Below are 20083 nucleotides of genomic sequence, written 5' to 3'. Positions count from 1 at the left end.
TGGCAGCAGTTCAGAGGGTCATAGGGCATTTAAAATCACTAGGATGTGGGGAATAAAATTCTAGGTCTATTGCACTGAAAATTATTTAAAACTTGTGTTTACTCAGTGGCAAGTAGTACAAAAAGCAATTTTTTCTCCTATACGAGTGTGTTTAAACAGGTACATTAGACATACATGATCAATGAAAATGCTCAAAACACATTCGTGTCCCCAGGGCTCTCAGCACCGCAGGCCACTGGTTCCACTGAAGTCCGTTTTCCGTGTGCAGAGCTGATCTTACTTGTGAGCCATTCATTTCATGGAGTGGAGGGCTAAGGCTGTACAGCTGCGCAAAGTGGGGAAATAGGACTTTTATGCCCACACCCAGTCTTGTTTGTTTCTCATTGATAAAATAATTGAGTTTATAGTTTTAATGCCAAAAAAGAAAGTAAAAAAAATAGTCTTGAACATTAAAAACCACTCCAACAGGGGGTACCTCTCTGTACTCACTGTAGATTCTTGTTTATTCCCGTTTTATGGGTATCACACTTGAGTGAGTTAGATTGGGGCCTTTCTTGGTTTTCCAAAGGAGTTTAATACATAGATCCTCATTTCTTTAGTTAGAAGATTTGCACCAGTGTTGTAAGCGCAATGAAATTCATTTCTTCTGGTCTGCATTATCCTTGTCATTACTGTCCATCCAGGATATTATTCCGGCTCCCTTCTGTGGGAAGGGAAGTATTTTAAATACTCATCAGTCAGAGGGTAAAAGGCTGATCTTAGCAGCTCTCATCTCTGAGATTACGACTAACTTCAGATTGTGCGTAATTATACAGAGAGTTGAAATGAGGAAAATACTATGTGTGCTGAAGTTAATTTTTATAACAAACAAGTCCAGATGTTGCTTGTCCTGGTTGTAAATCCTGGGGCCTTGGTTTTTTCCCATGACGAAGAGGGGTGTGTTGTTATTTGTGTTCTCGTATGTCACTGCACATCAGGTGCTGAGACATTTAGACTGGATTGTTATGTGCACATCACCGAGTGTTCGTCACAGTTCTAGATGGTGTAACCTGTTCACTAGTGTTGCGGGGTACATCACTTGCTCCTAAGTCATGAGACTATACGGGATATTTCTGTTTGGTATATTGCTGTCAACAGAAACGGATATTTTTATACCTGAACATATCTGAACACAGAAAAGACACAGTAAGAATACAGTAGGAATGATGAAAAATGACGCATGTATAGGAGACACATCTTACAAATGGTGGTATAGATAGAAGAACTTACAAACCTAAAGGTGAATGAGTGATGAGCTAATGGTGTGTGACTTTGAGGACCTGGGGCACTGTACCAAACTACTGTAGACTTTATAAGCACTGTGCACATAGTCTACACTGAAATTATTACAAGTTAGATCTTTAGTAATTAATCAAGCTAATAAATCTTTGTATTTTATAAAACTTACTTTTAAATGTCTAAATCTTATACTTAGCTTAACATCTGGATAGATTGTACAAGGCTATTTGACCATTTTCAAGAAAGTTTTATTTAAAAACTTTTTTGGTTAAAAATTAATATGCAGACATACGTAAGCCTAAGTCTGACAGCGTCAGGATCAGATCTTGTCATTCTGGAACCTCTTCCATGGTGGTGACAAGATGGAGACGCCCTTTGCTTAGCACCTTTCCTCCAGCCCTTCTGAGGACTGCCTGAGGATTCTTTTCAGAAGTATGTCTAGGCTATTTTCTCTGGTTTCTTTCCTGTTTTTTTAATCCTAGATTTATTTGTAAGGAGACAATTTACCAAGAATACTCCGCTCCAGCAATAAGACTTTCATTTTCTTGTCTTTGCGTTTATTTTTCTTTTTCAACTATGTGTTCATTTGATAATTTTATAAAAATCGCTTCGTGGCAGTCTTTGGGACCACAGTGTACATATGGTCCATTGTCAAATGAAGCATTGTCTGAACAGCTAGCTGTCACTCACAGTCACTTAATGTTTGGATTGGTAGGATATATAGCCATAGATCCTATATCCACAGGGTTTCCAATCACCTAAGGCAGCAGTTGTTTTAAACTAAAGTATCGTGGCTTACCATTATTGTCATTATTACGACATAGGTCATATATACATACATATGTATGTATGTATATAATCATATATATTCATTATATTTACTTGTGTGTATATTGCTCATCAGTGTACTTGTCTAAGGGAAACAGACTTACATGGTAGGCAGCATTGCGGGGGAATTTTAGAATGCCTTTGTCATATCCGTAGTTTAGTGGAGTATGTAAAACAAATGGTACCCACTGTAGGGTGAACCCTTAAAGAACTAATCAGTTTTGGATATTACGCCCAGTTAGAACTCACTTGAACTTTCCTATACACAGTTACTTGGGAAAATATGGGAAAGCCTAGTGATTTGAATCAATAGATTTGTTTTGTAGCTTGTGAAGTGTGATCCAGTGGTTAGTGCATCTAACCTCTGAACTTTTCAATCATTGTCTGTGCAGCGGGGATGGCAGTAATGCTTTCTTTTGGATGGCTTGAGGATACAGGAGTACCGTTTGTAAATTTATATACAGTTCGCTAACTTACCAAGGTGTTTTTGCCAAATGACCTAAATTAGAAGGAAGGTGATTTAGATCAAATCCCTGAGTTCACTGTCTAGAGTCAGATTACATTTGTCCATTCTACTTGGAAAGGGGGGCCCATCAAAGATGTATGGCTTTAATCTTATTTTTGTTAGAGGCTATGACTACTATAACCCCTGTAGCTTCAATTAAAATACTTGAAAATAGTTCATTTTCTGTTCTAATTACTTGGCAGAAATTTAGAATAGAAAGAAACTAGTAACAACCAACCTTTCCTTTGCACTTACAGATCAACAAAAGAGATTCTTGGGTCCTAGAGACCAAAGAAAGAATCAGCAGGAATGCCCAGGGTGAATGATGGATTGCAGAGCCTGGCTGGTAATTACTTTCACTGAGCTAAAACATTAACTTGATCCATGGGAGCAAGGCCAGATGAAAATCGGGAGGCGGACCTCTTCCTCCCTGTGGACTACCCATGCTTGCCTGGTGGAGGTAGCTCTTTCTTTGGTGGGAGAGTCCAGTCCAGCTTCCTTTCCAGAGGTAGATTTTCCTCTACCTGGTAGACAAAGCGGTACCTTTGTTTTGGCTATTGTACTGGTGTGTGTTTAGGTCAGCCTGCTTTCTGAGATGGCAAGAACTCCGTTTCTCATGACTTTTCAGTAGGATACAAGATAGTAACAGAGTTTCTCATTTTGGGGCTCAAATTTGGCTTTGCTTTTTTTTTTTTTTAAGATTTCATAGTGTGGGATGTTGGACCCACAGCCTTGCACGTGTTTGGTAAGCATCTTGGCATTAAGCTCCACTTTGGACTTTGAAGGCTTAGCTTTTGGATTTTTGTAACATGGCTACCAAACAAATTTCCTTACATTGAACTGCAGAATATTGTTCTCTTCAGAAGAGCCAGCGAATATGTTTAGTGACGTGATAGTTATTAACACTTCACTACTTTGCTAAGAAGGAAAGCGCGTGAGTCCATAAAGAGGCTCAGTGATGTGCTTATGAGGCGATGTAGGTCTTCATACACGCATGTCTTCAGATGGCCGTGGAATGTAAGCTAGTAAGAACTCATCCAGTGCATGCGTTCTTCAGGCCTACTGTCCCAGCACACAGTAGAAAGAGTAACCTTGAACTCAAATTTTCTGAGTTCAAGTTGATTATTACCACATGAGAGTAACAGTTATTGTCGTAAGAGACTTAGAATAGATTAAACCTTAAATCTATATTAGTGTTAGAAATGGTAATAGATCACGAACACTCCCGTATTGTTTACTTTTATTATTTTCATCATGCTCCATTTCTACAACCACCATGTTTTGTGCTAGTCAGGTGGTTCTCTGCTGTGTGCCATATTGTTGAAGTCTAACTTTCTGATAACAAATGGGCTGTGGTTTCTTGCCATCCTCCAAATAGACTGACCCAAAGATCTATCACTGTGCTAGCCAGAAAGTGGTACTTACTACTCTAACCTGTCAGGATAGGCATGTACTTCAGACTGTATGAAAAGAATGCTTATCAGTGTTGATGTTTTGGACATCCATGGAGACACAGAAGGGCAGATAATGGATATTGAATTACAGATGCTGTGAATTCTAATGTTAGATTTTGTATTTTTTGTATTTATGAGTTTGTTACATTTCTGATATATAAACATTTCTCACATGCGATTGTACAAGTATATTCTTTTGAAATAGACCTTCTGTGGAATCATCATTTCATTGTTGAGACATGGATTTTTTAGACATCTAAATTGAAGGTATATATTTCAAGTGTGTATAAGTAGTCTGGCAAACATAAGTCTTTTAAGTTGGAAGGCTTCAATTATAAAATGTGTTAGGATGAAGTTCCTTAAAAGAGCTGAATTTTGTGGGATTTTAAATGACATGAGACTATTATTGATAGAAAGGAACAATCATTAAGTATTAACTGAATCAGCTGTGATTCTGTTAGTTGTTTTCATCTCTGTGGGACATACTTGTTGACTCATTGCCAGCAGAGCTTAGTAGAAGGAACATGGACTGTAGAATATGCTGGCTTGGTAGTTTACCTATTTTCTTTACTTATGAGCTTGGGGATTGAGTATATTGTTTTTCTAAACCCTTGGTGTCACAGACTTGTAGCACAGGCCTGGAGATGGTTCAGTAGTTAAAGACTCTGCTCCTCTTGAAGAGGATCAATCTGGCATTTGATTTCCAGCACCCACGGTGGCTCACAAATGTCTGAATAGGCACTCATGTGTTGCCCATACATCTATGCAGGCAAATCATCCATACACATAAAATAAATACTAATTTTTAAGTGAGGGTGCTACCTCCTTTGCGAGATTCCTAATCTTGAAGTGACCTGCTCTGTTTTTTATGACCACAACATTTCCCTCAACCTCTTTTCCTCTATTTCAGAAGGATCCAGTCATGGCATAAGGGAAATTGGAAAGTTTTTTTGTTTTTACACTAGCATTTTCTGTAGTTGGCCTTGTAAATCATGCCTTTACTGTGGAACCCTTGGCTCCTATAAATCTCAGGCCCTTGGGAATGAAACCCATGACAATCATGAAGTGTCTTACTTCAAAAGATGAGAAAAACAAGGAACCCAAATGTTCTCTGCAGCAGAGTTGTGTTTATGTCTTTCCTGAGACTTCCCTGGGGGGAACAGCATTTCCATCCACCCCTTACTGGCAGGGGCATGCATGGCTTGGAGAAAGCTTTGGGACTGAGCAAAGGTTATAATTGTATGGCTGTCTGGCCTTCCTTGACCATTCATTCCCCTTCCAGGATTCCTGTAACTGTCATCAGATGGTTCATACTCCCAAAGGTTTCTAATATTGCTGTGATGTCAGAAGTATGTTTTTTAAAGGCCAGGATTAGCAGTTATGGTTTTTCTTTTCTTTTCTTTTCTAACACTAGCAGACCAAGCATTTTTGGAGAGGGGAAACTTCTGTCAAACATGGAGCCCTCTTTTCTGTTTTCCCTAGAGCTTTCCCACTTCTTTTGCTAACTTATGCCACCTACATTGTCTTGGAATTTGTACCCTACAAAAGTGAGAAATTACTCTGTTAACATTGATTCTATCAATTATACTCAGTCTCCCCATTAGTACCACTCTTTCTGGGGATCTTTATAGAGCATTGCATCTTTCTTGGGCCAGCTAAAGGCCTTAGGGAGGTTGAAAATCGGTCTAGAAAATCTGTGAAAAGTGATTCATGCCTTGGAGTTCTTCTGAGATAGATCCTGAATTATTCCTGATAATATTTGAATGCCTGAGGTGAAGGCATTAATTGTCAAAACAGATGCTCCAATGGAAATAGCAAGCTACAGGGCACAGGAAGAGAAGATTATTGTATTCTACGGGGTATGTACTCCAGTTTAGCGTATAAATAAGAAAGACCTCATCACTTTACATTCCTGCTTGTTTCAGTGCTTGGGATGGATGCTGTGTATAAGGCCCAGACACGGGAGGGCGGCTGATGTGCTCAGAAGCTTTATACTCTCTGGTTTTTAGGGTAATAGGTTTTTATCATTGTCTTAGTTGCTTTTATATTGCTGTGCTAAAATACCATGGCCAGGGCGACTTACAACATAATTTTTTGATTTGAGGTTTATGGTTCCAGAGGGTTCCAGTCCATGACAAGTGTGGTGGTGAACATGGCATCAGGCAGGCAAGCATGGTGCTGGAGCCATAGCTGGGAGCTTACCTGTCATCCACGAGTGTGAGGCAGAGTGAGAGCTAATTGCTTTTTGACACCTCAAAACCCACCGCTAGTGACACATCCTCTACAGCAAGGCCACACCTCCATCCATCCCAAACAGTTCCACCAACGGCAGAACAAGAATTCAAATACATGAGCCTTTGTGAACTACTCTCATTCAGACTATGACAATCGTCATAAATTTGAAAACACAAAAAATACAACTGCCGCACATGTGTCCATGTGTACCACATGTGTGTCCATGTGCATGGATGTGTGTAAGCCAGTGTGTGTGAAGCTGACAGGACTTTTCTCTTTTTCCCTCTATTTATTTGTTCTTGTCTCATACAGTGAATCCTGACTGCAGCTTCCCCTTCCTTTACAGCTCCCAGTTTTTCCCTACATCATTTATCCCCCACCCACCTTTCAGAAAAGGGCAAGCCTCCCAGAGATATCAACCGAACATGGCATAACAGGATACAATGTGACTATATACAAATCCTTATTCATATCAAGGCTGGAAAAGGCAACCCAGTCAGAGGAAAAGGGTCCTAGGATCAGGCAAAAGAGTCAAAGACACCTTCACTACTACTGTTAGGAGACCCATAAAATCCCCAAGCTAAACATCCGTAAGATACATGCAGAGGATCTATTGAAGACATATGTAGGCTCGCTCCATAATTGCCCCTTCAGTCTCTGTGAGTCCCTCTGAGCCCTGCTTAGTTGATTTTGTGGGTCATGTTCTCCTGGCATCCTCAAACACTCTGGCTCCTACCATCTTTCTTCCTCTTCTTGGCTCTGCCTAACCTTAGGCTGTGTGTTTCTGCACCTGCTCTCATTAGCTGTCTGAGGAAGCCTCTCTGATGTTGATTGGACTAAGTAAAAATCTATGAGTATAGCAGAACTTCATTCATTAGCAATCATTTCATTGACTTTGGGGTGGGTTGGGGTGGGGGGAGCTATGTTTGGTTCTGCCTTAAGTCTCTGGACCATCCAGGCAGTGTTGGGCATGGGCTCCCTCTCCTGGTGTAGGCCTCAAGTTAGACCAGTCATTCTTTGGCCACTTTCACAAACTCTTGAGTCACCATTGTCCCAGCACATCTTACAGGCCGGACAGGTTGTAGGTTGAAGGTATGTGGCTGGGTTGGTGTCCCAGGACTACTACTGCAAGCCTTGTCTAGTTACAGGACTGAAGATGGCCAGTTCAGGCTCTGTGTTCTTCATTAGTAGGAGTTCTTGCTAGGATGCCCCCAAAAGTATCTGGAAGTTTCTACTATACTAGGTTTCTCCATCACCCTCCAAATGCACCCCCCACAATTCCATTTGTCTCTCCCTATCTTCTCTCCCTCTATCCTTTCCATCTCCAATCCAACTCCACATCTGTTAGAATGCTGATATTTAAAATACAGAAAGAACTCAAGAAACTATGCATCAACAAACTGAATAATCCAATTAAAAATAGGATACAGATGTAAATATAGAGTTCTAAATAGTGGAATCTCAAGTGGCTGAGAAACACTTAACGAAATGTTTAACATCCTTAACCGTCATGGAAATGCAAATCAAATCTACTTTGAGATTTCACCTTTTCCCTGTCAGAATGGCTAAGACCAATAATACAAGTGACAGCCCTGCCGGTGAGGTTGTGGAGCAAGGGGAACACTCCTCTAATGCTGGGGGGAATGCAAATGTGTACTGCCCCCTTGGAAGTCAATATGGCACTTTCTCAGAAAATTTGGAATTAATCTACTTAAGACCCAGCTATACTACTCTTGGGCATATATCCAAAGGTACTCCATCCTACCACAAGGACACTTGCTCGACTGTGTTCATAGCTGCTTTATTCAGAATAGTCAGAAACTGGAAACAACCTAGATGTGCCTCAACCAAAGGATGGATAAAGGAAATACACATTTAAACAATGTATTACTCATGGTAAAAAAACTGAAAACATGAAAATTTCAGACAAATAGATGGAACTAGAAACAAACAAATAAACAAAGCAGTCATCATCCTGAGCAAGGTAACCTAGACCCAGAAAGACAAGCATGACATCTACCCACTCATAAGTGGATATTAGTTGTTAAGGATAATCTTACCACATGTCATAGGCCCTGAGAGGCTAAGTAACAAGGAGGGAGGGCTCTAGTGGGAGCGGTGTACATAAGTCTTCCTGGGAAGGGAAAATAGAGTAAATTTTGTAGGTGGACTGGGGGCAGGTGGGAATAGGAACAGGACTGATATTATTTTTCAAGGAAAGGAAATATTGCCTAAGCTAGAAAGGACAGTTAATTTATCAAATACATATATAAATGCACGCGTGCGCACACACACACACACACATGCATACATACAAGATTTATTAGTTGATCTAAACCCATTTGTTCCCCCTCAACTCTAATTCCCCATAGCAAAAACTTACTACAGAGAGGAGGGGATCATACTGGAAAGTATAAAATTAATTAAGACATAGACTATTGTTCTGATTGCTTTTGTTGGCTGAGAAATTCTGTTTTAAAAGCTGGGTTGAGTCTTACAATAGGAAAATGTCCTTTGGTGCTCCTGTTATTTAATGGTAAAGTATTTTCTTAGCCATCACTGGATACTGATGGGACTGTCTTTTTACTTCCTTCCATGGAGCAACCCCTTCATAGTTTTCATATTAAAAATAATTGAGGCAGATACCTGTGCCTAACTTGAAAACACTGATGCCCATCCATGCCTCCTCTTTCCAGGTGTAGACTAGGAGCATGAACAAAGATCTCATGAACAAAAAGGAGAGCTGCCTCATGATTTCAGTTACGGAGAGGAACAGCCTTGAAAGCAGCATTGGACTGAGTTTTCTCCAGTGCTGAGAGGAACTGTGCTAGGAGAGGGTAGTGATTATTTTCCTGTCTAAAGTTTAAAAAATCAACTGCTTGCAATAAGGTTGTGGAGCTCAAAAAGGCAACGAGACAGCCCTATCTTCTGAGAGAGACATTTACCAGTAAGAGAGGCAGACCCTGTGATGGATGCCCAACATTGGGCATCACCTCTGACTTACTGTTTCGTTATCTTAAATCCCCCTCCTAGAACTCCCACTCCCAAAGCAGAAACTACAGAGCTACAATTAACTTATGCTAGGTCTGCCTGTCATTGTGATATCTGACTCAAGAAGGAGCATATGTATCCCTTGTTCTTCTCCTCTGTCTTTAGGTTGCTGGACAGGGGTGAATATGCTTCCTTTGGTACTTTGGGCCTCCTTACTTTTTTTGAAACTTTTGTGTCTCCCTTGTAGCTGTTTTCTGCCATCTGGTTGACCTCCATGTTGGCTAACTCAAACTGTATTCTCTCCCTCCTCTCTGTTTACTTCCCTGACAGCTGCTGACGTTTACACTTGCCTGCTTTCTAGTTTTTCTCTTCAATTTTAATAAAATTGTCTGTGAGCTTCTAACAGCAACAACAAGTCACACAATGCATTCTGTTTCAGTTCAAGAATGTTTTTCTTTTCCATTTGTTTGTTTGTTTTGTTTGCTTTTTATTCTGCTGCAAGACTTGGTTGGCAAGTTCTTCTTTCTGGTGAGATGGAGCAGTAGATAGTTTCCCCACGTGGAAGCCCACTGATGGTGAAGTCAGCATATTAACCATTTTGTTTTTACTTCTTGTGTCACCTTCATGGAAGATGTGATAGAGTAAACTTATTTTGACTTCTGCTGCTAACAGACTGAGTCTCTTTGCTTAGTCATGTTACTTCTGCTCTGGGTTGTTATGATGACAGAGAAAGCATGTTTCGAGAAACATAAAAACCATTGTCATTTTTAGAGCAGTTAGTTTTCACTGCTCGTGTTCCTCTAGCCTGGCATTTTTGCTTTAGTATTTGAGTTTGTTGACAGGTCTCTTACTATATTAAAGATGTTTCTTGCCATATATTTTCCATTTCAGCTAAGAAAACTCACTTTATTTCCTAAGATGAATTATAGTTAGGATTGTTTGGTACTGAAAATCTTTTCTCACTTAATGTCCCTAATGAGATACAAATGTTCTAAATGTCCTTATGAGAGGATTATATTTAGAGAGGAATCCACTTATTTTAGTTAACTAATCCCTTTTTTCTTGTATCATACATCCTTATTAGGCCATCATGTTCCTGCTCCTTATGGAATTCTTATGAAATCAGACCTCTACAAGCAGTATGATTAACTTTCAGGGTCAGAGGTACTGAAAATGTCAGTGGAATCTGTTGGTGTTCCATACCTCCACGGCACTCTTCCTAGACACATGTATGATAAATACAAGACTTTTTCTATTCTTATGAACTAATCTTACTAGTTCTTTTCTTGTATTTATGCCAGTTTTCTATAGAATACAATAATGGGCTTCCTTTGCATTTTTCCACTCTGTTCTCCTGTCTCCCGTATCGTCTTGGAATGGGTTTTCTAACTCAGTGGGTCATTGCTTGTTTTACTCAGTGTCCCAGGGGGATGAACTGAGTGTGATGCTGAGCTCTACGGAGTGATATCTGTGCAGCATCTGGGTATCAGTGATGGTCACGGTTATCTTGTACAGAAAGCAGACACAAATAGCATTTTGAACAGCTTGATTTGTGAAGTGGCTTTTTGAGTTCAAATCCTGGCTTTATTGCTTACTGTTGAGCTATTTGTAGATGAATTATTTGACTTCCTTATTCTCTGGTATTCTTTTATACATACAATGGTGATTATAATGCCCTTTGCCTTGTGGGCAGGTGTGAGGATTCTGTGAGCACATTAGAGAATATAATTCTCCGTGTGTATTTGTAGCACACTGTCTAGTTTAATTTCTACAGATATCATCTAATATTACTCTATCTTAGTCCATTCAACCAATGAAAAGATATTATTGACTTTGTAAAAGGAATGTCAGAAAAATATAATACTAGCCCATAATTTTGTTACTGGTATCAGAGTTGGAATTTTAGGACAGAATTCTTCTCATCTATTAATCTTGATGGAGCTGGGTCTCCAGGGACCTCCCTGCTTCTTTGATATTATAAGATGTAGGAAGATAATCAAGTTCTATTTCTTAAATCTATGCTGATTCAGTTCATTCATTTTAAATTTACTTGTTAAATATAAGTGTTTCTTCTTTTACATGATTCTGGCTTTTACTTGCCATGGTTAATTAACTTAACACCAGTTCCCCATCAGTATAGTCTAAAGTTCAGTATCATGTTAATGAGTTATGATTTACTGAATTAGTGGCATTAGTTCTTTCTGTTATTTGGTTTATCAGTAGACAGACATGTAGTTAATGTTGTCCCCTTGTCTTTGATAAACTCGTGTGACAACTCAAAAGTAGTGACAATGGAAAAGAAATCTGTCAAGAGAGCTTAAAGTGAAGTAAAGAAATGCAACATATTCACACAGGACATAAGATTTGAACTAATTTTAAGCAGGATTCTGGAACAGTATAGCTGACCAAGGGAACAACCAAGCCTCCCCCGATGGTAGAAACTGTGTGTAGTTGGGAAAACTGAGGGATGGGCCTCTAGTTGATTATAAATTGGGAGATTGCTTATGTCACAAGTGTAGGGACAAAACAAGAAAGAATGATGGAAAAGTCTTCATACTAAGGACACTCTTAGTGATATTATATAATTCTGGAAACACAAAGGATGAAATAATGAAAATTGATCCAACCTAAACTTAGAGCAATGAATTCATCAAGGCCCACAAAAGATACCTAGTGAGTGCTATTCAATATAGTGTTCTTGTTTGTGAATTAAACAACATACCTTGAAAGTACCCCTGTGTGATAGAGAAAATAGCCTCTATTCCCCCGCCCTTTTTGGTACCACTGTTATTTTTCTCACTCCTGTAGCTTAGCCTCTTCCAGAACGTGATACATATGTAAACCATACAGAGTATATATTTGTAAGTGTGGTGGTTTCATTTGAGATTCATGTCTGTAGCTGCAAGCAAGAACCTTTGAGATTTAAGCTGAAATGTAAGACTTGACCGAAGATAGAGTTGGGAGGACTCTTATTGCAACCTTGCCAGGCTCTGGTGGAAGAGACGGGGAGTAGACATTCAACATGAGTCCTGGGTTCAAGAATCCTGCAGGACCTGAAGGCCTGTAGGAGCTGCAACAGATGAGAGGGAGGAGACTGGCCCAGTGTGGTGAGCAGTGAGGGTCACCCTAAAGTGATGTTCAGCAGACAGGCTAAGGGGAATGGGAAGGAGTTACTTTCTCCCATTGTTCTCTGCTGTTTGCCTGAATTACTTTCCTGGGCACTAATTTTGCTTAATTAAATGACTCCTTTCTCTCCATTCCACCCTTCCATCACAAGAATAGGCTTCTAGCCCCACACTTGGATCACTACTGTAGTTGATGGGATGTCCAGTCTTTGCTGCCTTCTAGCAATGACATGGTCATTGCACTCATGAATGCACACAGTTGTACAAATGGCGAAGGGACTCGTGAGGTCTCTTGAGGAGCTCAGTTAATGGTTGCTAGTGGAGGAAGAATCACTCTATTCACAATTATAGCCATTGTCAAGTTGCCCACGCTTCAGTAGATAAACACTAACTCATGCTTGTACAAGCAACCTTAGTTAAACTGGGTTGATCACAGAAAGAAATAAAAGAAGAAGAAAGAAAGGAAAGGAAGAAGGAAATGAAAATAGGAGAAGTGAGAGGGAAGGGGTTCAGTGTTGGGGGATATGAGAGGATAATGGGGTTAAAATGACTAAAATACAATTTATGCATGCATAAAGTTGGTAAAGAATAATAAAAAAGGACCGTTTCCTTTATCACCCTAGTTTATCTGCAGTTGCCCATTGCTTTCCAAAGGGAACAACAGCGTAAATGTCACGGAGATTCTCGTGATTTGGGGACCTCTTAAGAGCTGCATGTCAAGAGTTCAGTAATCCCAAACCAGCTATAGGCTTAGGGAATTCTCTTTTGTAAAGATCTTGATAAATCTTTTACCAAGGGAGATTCTATGGATTTTTTTTAACCTTTATTTTTAGTACTTAGAATCAAACCCAGGGCTTGCCATGTATTTTACAAGTATCCATCAACTGATACTTATTTTCTGTTCTTGGGACTATATTTTTAAAGGTACAGGGCACAAACTGGATCGAACTCTGTGGTAAAGGCCTAATGGTGAAGTAATGAAGCACTGTTAATTCTTCGGTTGTGATCAACTGATCCTTTGCGGAATCTTTTGTCAGCAGGGTTCTGAGGCTGCCTTGAGCTAACCAGGGGATTCTGGCTTGTTCAATAATTGTCTGTGTGTGGCATAGGAGGTAAAATACTCTAAAAAGCAGTATTCAGAATAGCTCTACTTTCCAGAAAAACATTTTCCAAAAGGTAGTTTGTTCATATAAATACTTGTGCTAGAAAGATACTGTCACTAATAAAAATAATAATAATAGGCATGATTACAGCTGAGGTGCATTTTATCCTTAACATAGTTCCAACGGATGAATAGTCTTTTTCCCTTCTGTATAGGCAGGAAACTGAGGCAAAGAGAAATCAAGTAACCAGCCTAAAGTTTGACAGCTGGTGATAGCGGAGCAGAGACTCAACTCAGGCAGTTTGCTTGAGCGTCTGTATTCTTCTGAGTAGATGTGTGGCCTTTAGGGTTCTACCGTGTTAGTACCATAAGGACTCATGAAAAGTGCTTCATTTTAAGAGTGAAGTCTTCAGGAGACTTTAAGATGACTAGCCGAAGATCCCACCGTATCTTGGAATAAACTAGAGGCTCTGGCCACTGTAGGAAGTGTATGTTTGATTGTTGTTGGTTACATGTCAGTGAAGAGAGAGGTGTAGCTCATCTAGGAAGACTGACAAAGTTGGTGTTTCATTCCATTCTTTCCCTTGGCCTTAGCCCTCTTTTGCCTGGGAATATGTTAGTTATCTTTCCGTGCCCTCTGCCAGGGAGCCTAGAATCACCGTTATCCTTTTCTAGGCTACCCTCTAGGGGCTGTGCTTTGAAATGGAAGAGGAGACAGGGATTCTTAGAGGATCAGGAGTTACTGAGAGAGCTTGCATGAATTTGTGGCAGTCACTCTTGTACTCGGCCTGTGACATGATCATCATCCCTTGGGCTTCAACTTGTGTTCAACCTCCTCTCTCATTTGGAGTAGGTCATCCTCTTACAGAGAGAATTTGTTCACCCAAAGCATTCATTCTTAGGACCCTGATTACAAGAGCATCTAGATGGGAAGGGAAGCTCTGGCCTGACCAGATTATATTTAATTTCCTGGTTGTTATAACTTATTCTGAGGAGACAAAATTGGGGGAATAAATTAAGTTGTTGAAATACTTGCTCTGTCTTATTCAGGTAGACGGACTGCTTCCCGTCCATTTGTCTCTCTGCTCCACACTAAGTCTCTGTATGTAAAAAGTTAAGTACTGTTCGGATGCTGCCAGCTACCCATGGTCCTAGCTTGATTTCTATTGCGTTAAACATCATGAACTTGGGGGGATAAGGGACTTACTTGGCTTACACATTCCACAGTCCCATCACTGAGGGATGCAGGAGCTAAACAGAGATGGGAACCTTGGCAGAAAGATGCTTACTGGCTTGCCTCCAGACTCATGTTCCTCATGTTCTTCAAGTTACCTTCCTCATACCTCCCAAGAATACCTGTCTATGGATGGCACTGCCCCTGTGGTCCGGGCCCTCCATATAACTCAGCCACAAGAAGCTGTCACATAGACACGCCCGCACACCAAACTGGTAGAAGTAATTTAATTCTTTCCTCCCCGGTGACTAGTGTGTGTCAAGTTGACAAAAGCTAACCGGGATGCGGGGAATGAGGTAGAATATTAATGCATTACAGTCAGCATTCACCAGTGGCTTTCCTTTTTCTCCATATTTCCTATAATTAAGAATGTCCTCTTCAATTTCAACTCAAAAATACCTGAAAAGAGTCCTTGTTTAGTTAAGAGAGAGTAAATTTCCCCAGGTAAGTTCCCATATGTTTTCTGTAAAAGCCAGCACACACTTTCTTTGTAGTTCACCCTTGTCGAACGAGCTTCTTCCAAGAGTAATCAGCCAGGCTGTGCTGCTCAGCTCCCACTGCCTTGCATTTTGTTGGGCAATTTTAACTTTTTTTTGGGGGGGAGTGCTATTCAGAAGCGTCTGCTTCTTGTCATAGTACTGGCATCCCAGGTTCTGTGATCCTTTTTTCCCAGCTCCTGAAGCTGCTGAGCTGCAGGTCTGTCGCCTAAGTGGATACATATGCTGGGGGGTGTTCCCTTCAGGGCTCTGGGAAGGGCCCGGCAGCGTGTGCACATGCCCTCTGCTCTTGTAAAGTTGGGCATGTGTGTGTGTTTATATCCCACCCTGTCCTCCACTCTTCCCTTCCCTCCCAGAGATTTTTTCCTTCCTTTTGTTGTCCCTTTACTCCCTACTAGGGCCTCTGTGCATGCCAAGTGTGCACACAACTGTTTCGTGTGCAGCAACAGTGCCTGCACGCTTTTTCTTAAAGCTTTTAATGTTTGTCCAAGAAGTAACTAAAGGACCTACTAAGCGTATTATCGTCTTTCTCCCTGCCTCTCCCTTCGTCTCCCTCCTGCTCCCTTTCTCTTCCCCTCCTTTCTTCTTTCTTCCCTCTTCCTTCTGTCTGTCCCAAAGCCTCGCAAATGCTATACAAGCGAGGATGCATCCACTTTCCAGTTCTGTCTCTGGCTCAAGAATATGTTCTTGAATAGCTCCTTCAAGAAATAAACAGTGCAAACCTGGGCCATCTTGGTTCATGACCCACTTACATGTTTGCGGCCCAAATCCTTCCATCTGTGATATTAGCTTCTTAGAATAACTCTGGCCTTTGTGAAATGCAGTCTCAGATAGGGTGTGCAGGCCCTGGAGGAATCCTTTGCTAGTGGGACACTGAAAGGCACTCTTGCACTATACTGAAATCTTAAGTATGGGCACAATTTAACCTTAATCTACTAGACAGTTGGGTTCAGCAGTTTGTTTAAGGCCCTAGGCCTTTCTCCGAACTGAAAACTTGCTCTTTTCCCAAAAGTACTCATACTGCAGAAGTGATGTTTCTGTACTAATGTCCCACCCACGTTTGAACAGTTCTCCCACTCTCACCGTTCAGGCAAACTTGTGAATACATTGTTTTATTTTACACTGTCCTTAGCAGCTGCTTCCCCTTTAAAACTTTTTTTTTGAAACTTTAGTTGTAATTGCTGTGGCCAGAGGGCTGGGGTTGGTTTATGGTGAACTTTTATTACTACTCATAGCCCTTGCTAGGCTTGTTACAGTAGCTGGTGAGGTCCCTTCAGCTTCTCTACAGGACATTCTTGTCGGGATTGGAGACTTTAAAGAAAAGCTGCTGGCACTGCCATTGTTCTTTGGCAACCTCCTCAGCTCTGCAGCCAGACTCTTTTGAGTACGGTGAGCTTACCTGTCTACATTCCCTCTTCTCCGATAGTCTTGACATGTTCTGTACCAGGCCTGTTGTCTCCCAGTTGGGTATGTTTCTTGTCTACATACCTTTATCATACTGTCCTTTCCTTATCATGTTGTTCCTTTAGTATAGTCACTTATGTATTTATGCAGTGTGATGGAGGCTTTAAAGCCCTGGAAGTACCTTAGCCAGGTGTAGTGTGCGCATGTCTCTAACCCCGGCATGGCCAGGCAGATCTGAGGGTCTGAGCTTGAGGCCGGCTTGCTCTGCATGGCCTCACAGTAAGAAAACAAAACAAAGCCCTGGAGGTTCTACCTTACATAGTTTTTAACAGTGGTAGGTGACCAAATACCTAGTGGGAAACAAAAGAAAACACAAAATTAATACATACGTTAGGGTGCCACCCAATACGCTGTACCCTAATTCTCTGTTTCTGAAAACCTCCAAGCCTAGGGCTGTTCTCTCGTAATTCCTGGATTAGAATGGTGCAGATACGGCTGTTTGGACTGAGAAGTTAAATTGTTGAGTATCCATGTGGTGTATCCCCTTTACTTAATTATTAATTTACCCCAAAGTCATTAATTTGCTGTTCGATTAATTGGGGATGCCAGTAATCATTTTTGAGAGTTTAAATTATTTTCGAAACATGAAAATATCTTGATGTAGCTGCTCAGCATGCTTTCACGGGCCAAGGATTTGGCTCAGTAGTTACAGTAGCATGCGTTGTTTGCTTAGCATGCGCCATGCCCTAGGATTTAATCTCCAGCACTGTACAGACCTCTTATGACAACACGTACCCGCAGATCCTGTGCTGAGAAGTAGAGTCAGGTGACCCTCATTCATAGGATAACCTAATTTAAGGTTTTGCCCTGCTACACAGAGAGTTCAAGGCCACCCTGGGCCGTATGAGGCCTTACATCAAAACATAATCACTAGCAACAAAGCTTTCATAAATTTAAAAGGATTTTTAAATTTTATGTCTGGAAAGGTTACCAATATTCTTTTGACTAATTGGGTTGTCAACTAAGTTAGTTAAGACGGATCTAATTTAAATATGAATTTAATGTTTGAATTTAATATTGTAAGGCAGCGTGGAAAGAAGGTAAGTGCTGTAGTGGTAACAATAGAGGCTTAATTTATGAATGAATCTTAAATTTGAGTTTGCTGTATAGACACTGTGATAAAGTGCTAAGTAAGCAAGGTGAATGATATTGTTTAAAGCTTTCCCCAAATAGATCTTAAATCTTAATCAATATTAAACTGTCTTAAATATAAGATTGTTTCACTAGACACCTGAGCGATGGGTAAATCTGTAGACTCCTGAATCTTGTAGGATGCAGAAGTGCAGGCTTAGATATGATACAAGCGTAAACCATTATGGTTTACATAATTTATCTCCTCGGTATAAATATTGTACTTGTAAAGTTAAAACTGCTGTCCTGGAAATCGGATTTTGGTTGAGTATTGGTGGGCCTGGAGGAGGTTTTAGGGTTATGTTTGTGTTTAGAGTAAATTTGAAAGGTAAGTTAAGATTTATGGTGAACAGTGTGTAGAATATTTTATTTTTTCAGAGCTTGTGAATAAAAGCAGCATCTGAATTTAATGTCTGAGAACCAACCAAATTGAAGAAATATGGTACAATTCCATTTTCATTGTCTCTCTAAATTGTTCTTAACTTCTGATCAGTTATGAGTTATGTGTTTATGATATTAACATAATTAGTACCCTGTCGTTTGCTACACCTAACTTTTCATAGTCATACTTTCAGGATTTATTTTTCTCTTAAGACAGGAGTAACACGAGACCTGTGTTTGCCCAGAATCCTGGATGATTTCTGAATTTGTTCATCACATAAGATAAGGTCACATGTTTTGCTTCTGAATAAATCCTTTTAAGAATTAGTTGATCTTTTTCCCGGAAAATGCACCATTTACCTATCCTTCCATCCTATCTAAATCTTGTATTTCTCTCTTTCTCAAATACTGGTCATTGGCTGTAGCTCTAGGGTAAAGGTAGTTCTGGGGTCAGAAATCTATTAAAAAAAAACAAACAAAAAGCCAGCCAAATATAACACCTGCTTGGTAAGAACTACAGCTGTGAATAAAACAGTTTCTTGTACTCTAAGTAACTTTTAATAGCGGCGGAGAGAAGTGAAGGAGACACTCGCCACTCAACACGCTACAGAACTGTCATCCCAGAGTCCTTTCCACACAGATAAGGTGCCAAAGACTCTGGAGGAAGTGTCACCGCTGCCTTCATCTTCTTCCGTTAGAGAGTTAGCTTCTAGAGAAGTGAGAATTGGCAAGCTGTGTTACAACTCGTGGCAACTAGAACTCTACATATTCAACCAGAACTCTCATTCTAGGTCAGGAAAAGCTTCCCTCTGCCTCTTACATGATGAGAAGATGAGAATGTGTGCTTTGATGTCCTTTCCTCCATAACAGAAAGAAGTGTTTGTCTTAGAAAATTTGAATTTGGTATTTTCAGCCATCACTCTCTAAGATGCCTTGTTGATAGAGCAAATTTGAAAATGAATCTCTATTGAATGTGGACAAATAAACCACAGTCTGAAGCTCCAAAAGAAATGCATACCATTAGCTGTCGTCTTTCAATATTGTTTTTCTCTAACTATATTGTGGTCATAAATCTTTCTTTATGTCTCTTTCTATTCTGGTAATCCTGTATGTGTGCTGTTCTGCATTTATCTTCTTTCATTTGCATACCATGTTAAAGCATCATTCACAGTGTATCTGTGCATTGCTGTGGATAAGGATATAACTTGAAGGTGGGGGTTGCAGTGCATGTGGCAACAGCAAAAGGCCCTGAATCCACAGCAACAAACCCCCGATGACTTAGAGTCAGACACGGGATAAGCCCAGTGTGTGTGGCCTTGCTCACACATGTTGTGCCCCGTTACTTCCTTGCAGTCTGCATTCTGAAGGTACAAGGCTTGCACCTTCTTCTACAGTACAAATGAGTATCTGGAATTTCGTTAGAATGTTTAATTTCAAAACTGCTGTTTGTTGGTGAGCATCTTGGCGTGATTCTGTAATTCTAGGACTTGGGAACTGGGGGCAGAACCAGCTTGAGGGTTGTGTATCGTGTTTGCGAGGAGCCTGGGATAAAAAACCCTGTCTTACCCACCCTTCCTCATCAGGAAATAGCAGCTTATCGCAATTTCATAAAAGACTGCTGTGACTTGGGAGTAGAACAGAATTTCCAACCATTCCTAAGATGGCCTTCCACATACTTAGATCATGTTTTATCATGTCTTATGGGAATGGCATTCTCAGCATTGATCACTAACAGTCAAATACCACCTCTATCCTAAGGGGTTTAATATTCTCTGCATCCTGTAGTATCTAAGATTTAATTCCCTGTGTAAAAGTAATCACAGACAAAACAAACATGTCCATCTTTGTATGCAGATTT

General features: G+C 40.4%; 1 protein-coding gene across 7 annotated transcripts in view; it reads left to right on the top strand.

Annotated features, from left to right (window-relative positions):
- Bnc2 (basonuclin zinc finger protein 2) overlaps nucleotides 1-20083 on the top strand; it is a 401546-nt gene that overhangs the window by 60541 nt on the left and 320922 nt on the right. For 3 of the 7 annotated variants that reach the window (NM_001106666.4, XM_087548056.1, XM_087548061.1), the window contains 1 exon segment: nucleotides 2869-2957. In NM_001106666.4, coding sequence (NP_001100136.1) covers nucleotides 2934-2957 — 24 coding nt within the window. In that variant the 5' untranslated portion in view covers nucleotides 2869-2933. 7 annotated transcript variants of the gene reach the window in all.

This window comes from Rattus norvegicus, chromosome 5 (assembly GCF_021556685.1).
Source record: "Rattus norvegicus strain SHRSP/BbbUtx chromosome 5, alternate assembly SHRSP_T2T, whole genome shotgun sequence".
Lineage (NCBI taxonomy): Eukaryota > Metazoa > Chordata > Mammalia > Rodentia > Muridae > Rattus > Rattus norvegicus.
Note: the sequence above shows the minus strand (reverse complement) of the source record. Positions and strands in the feature narration are given on the sequence as shown.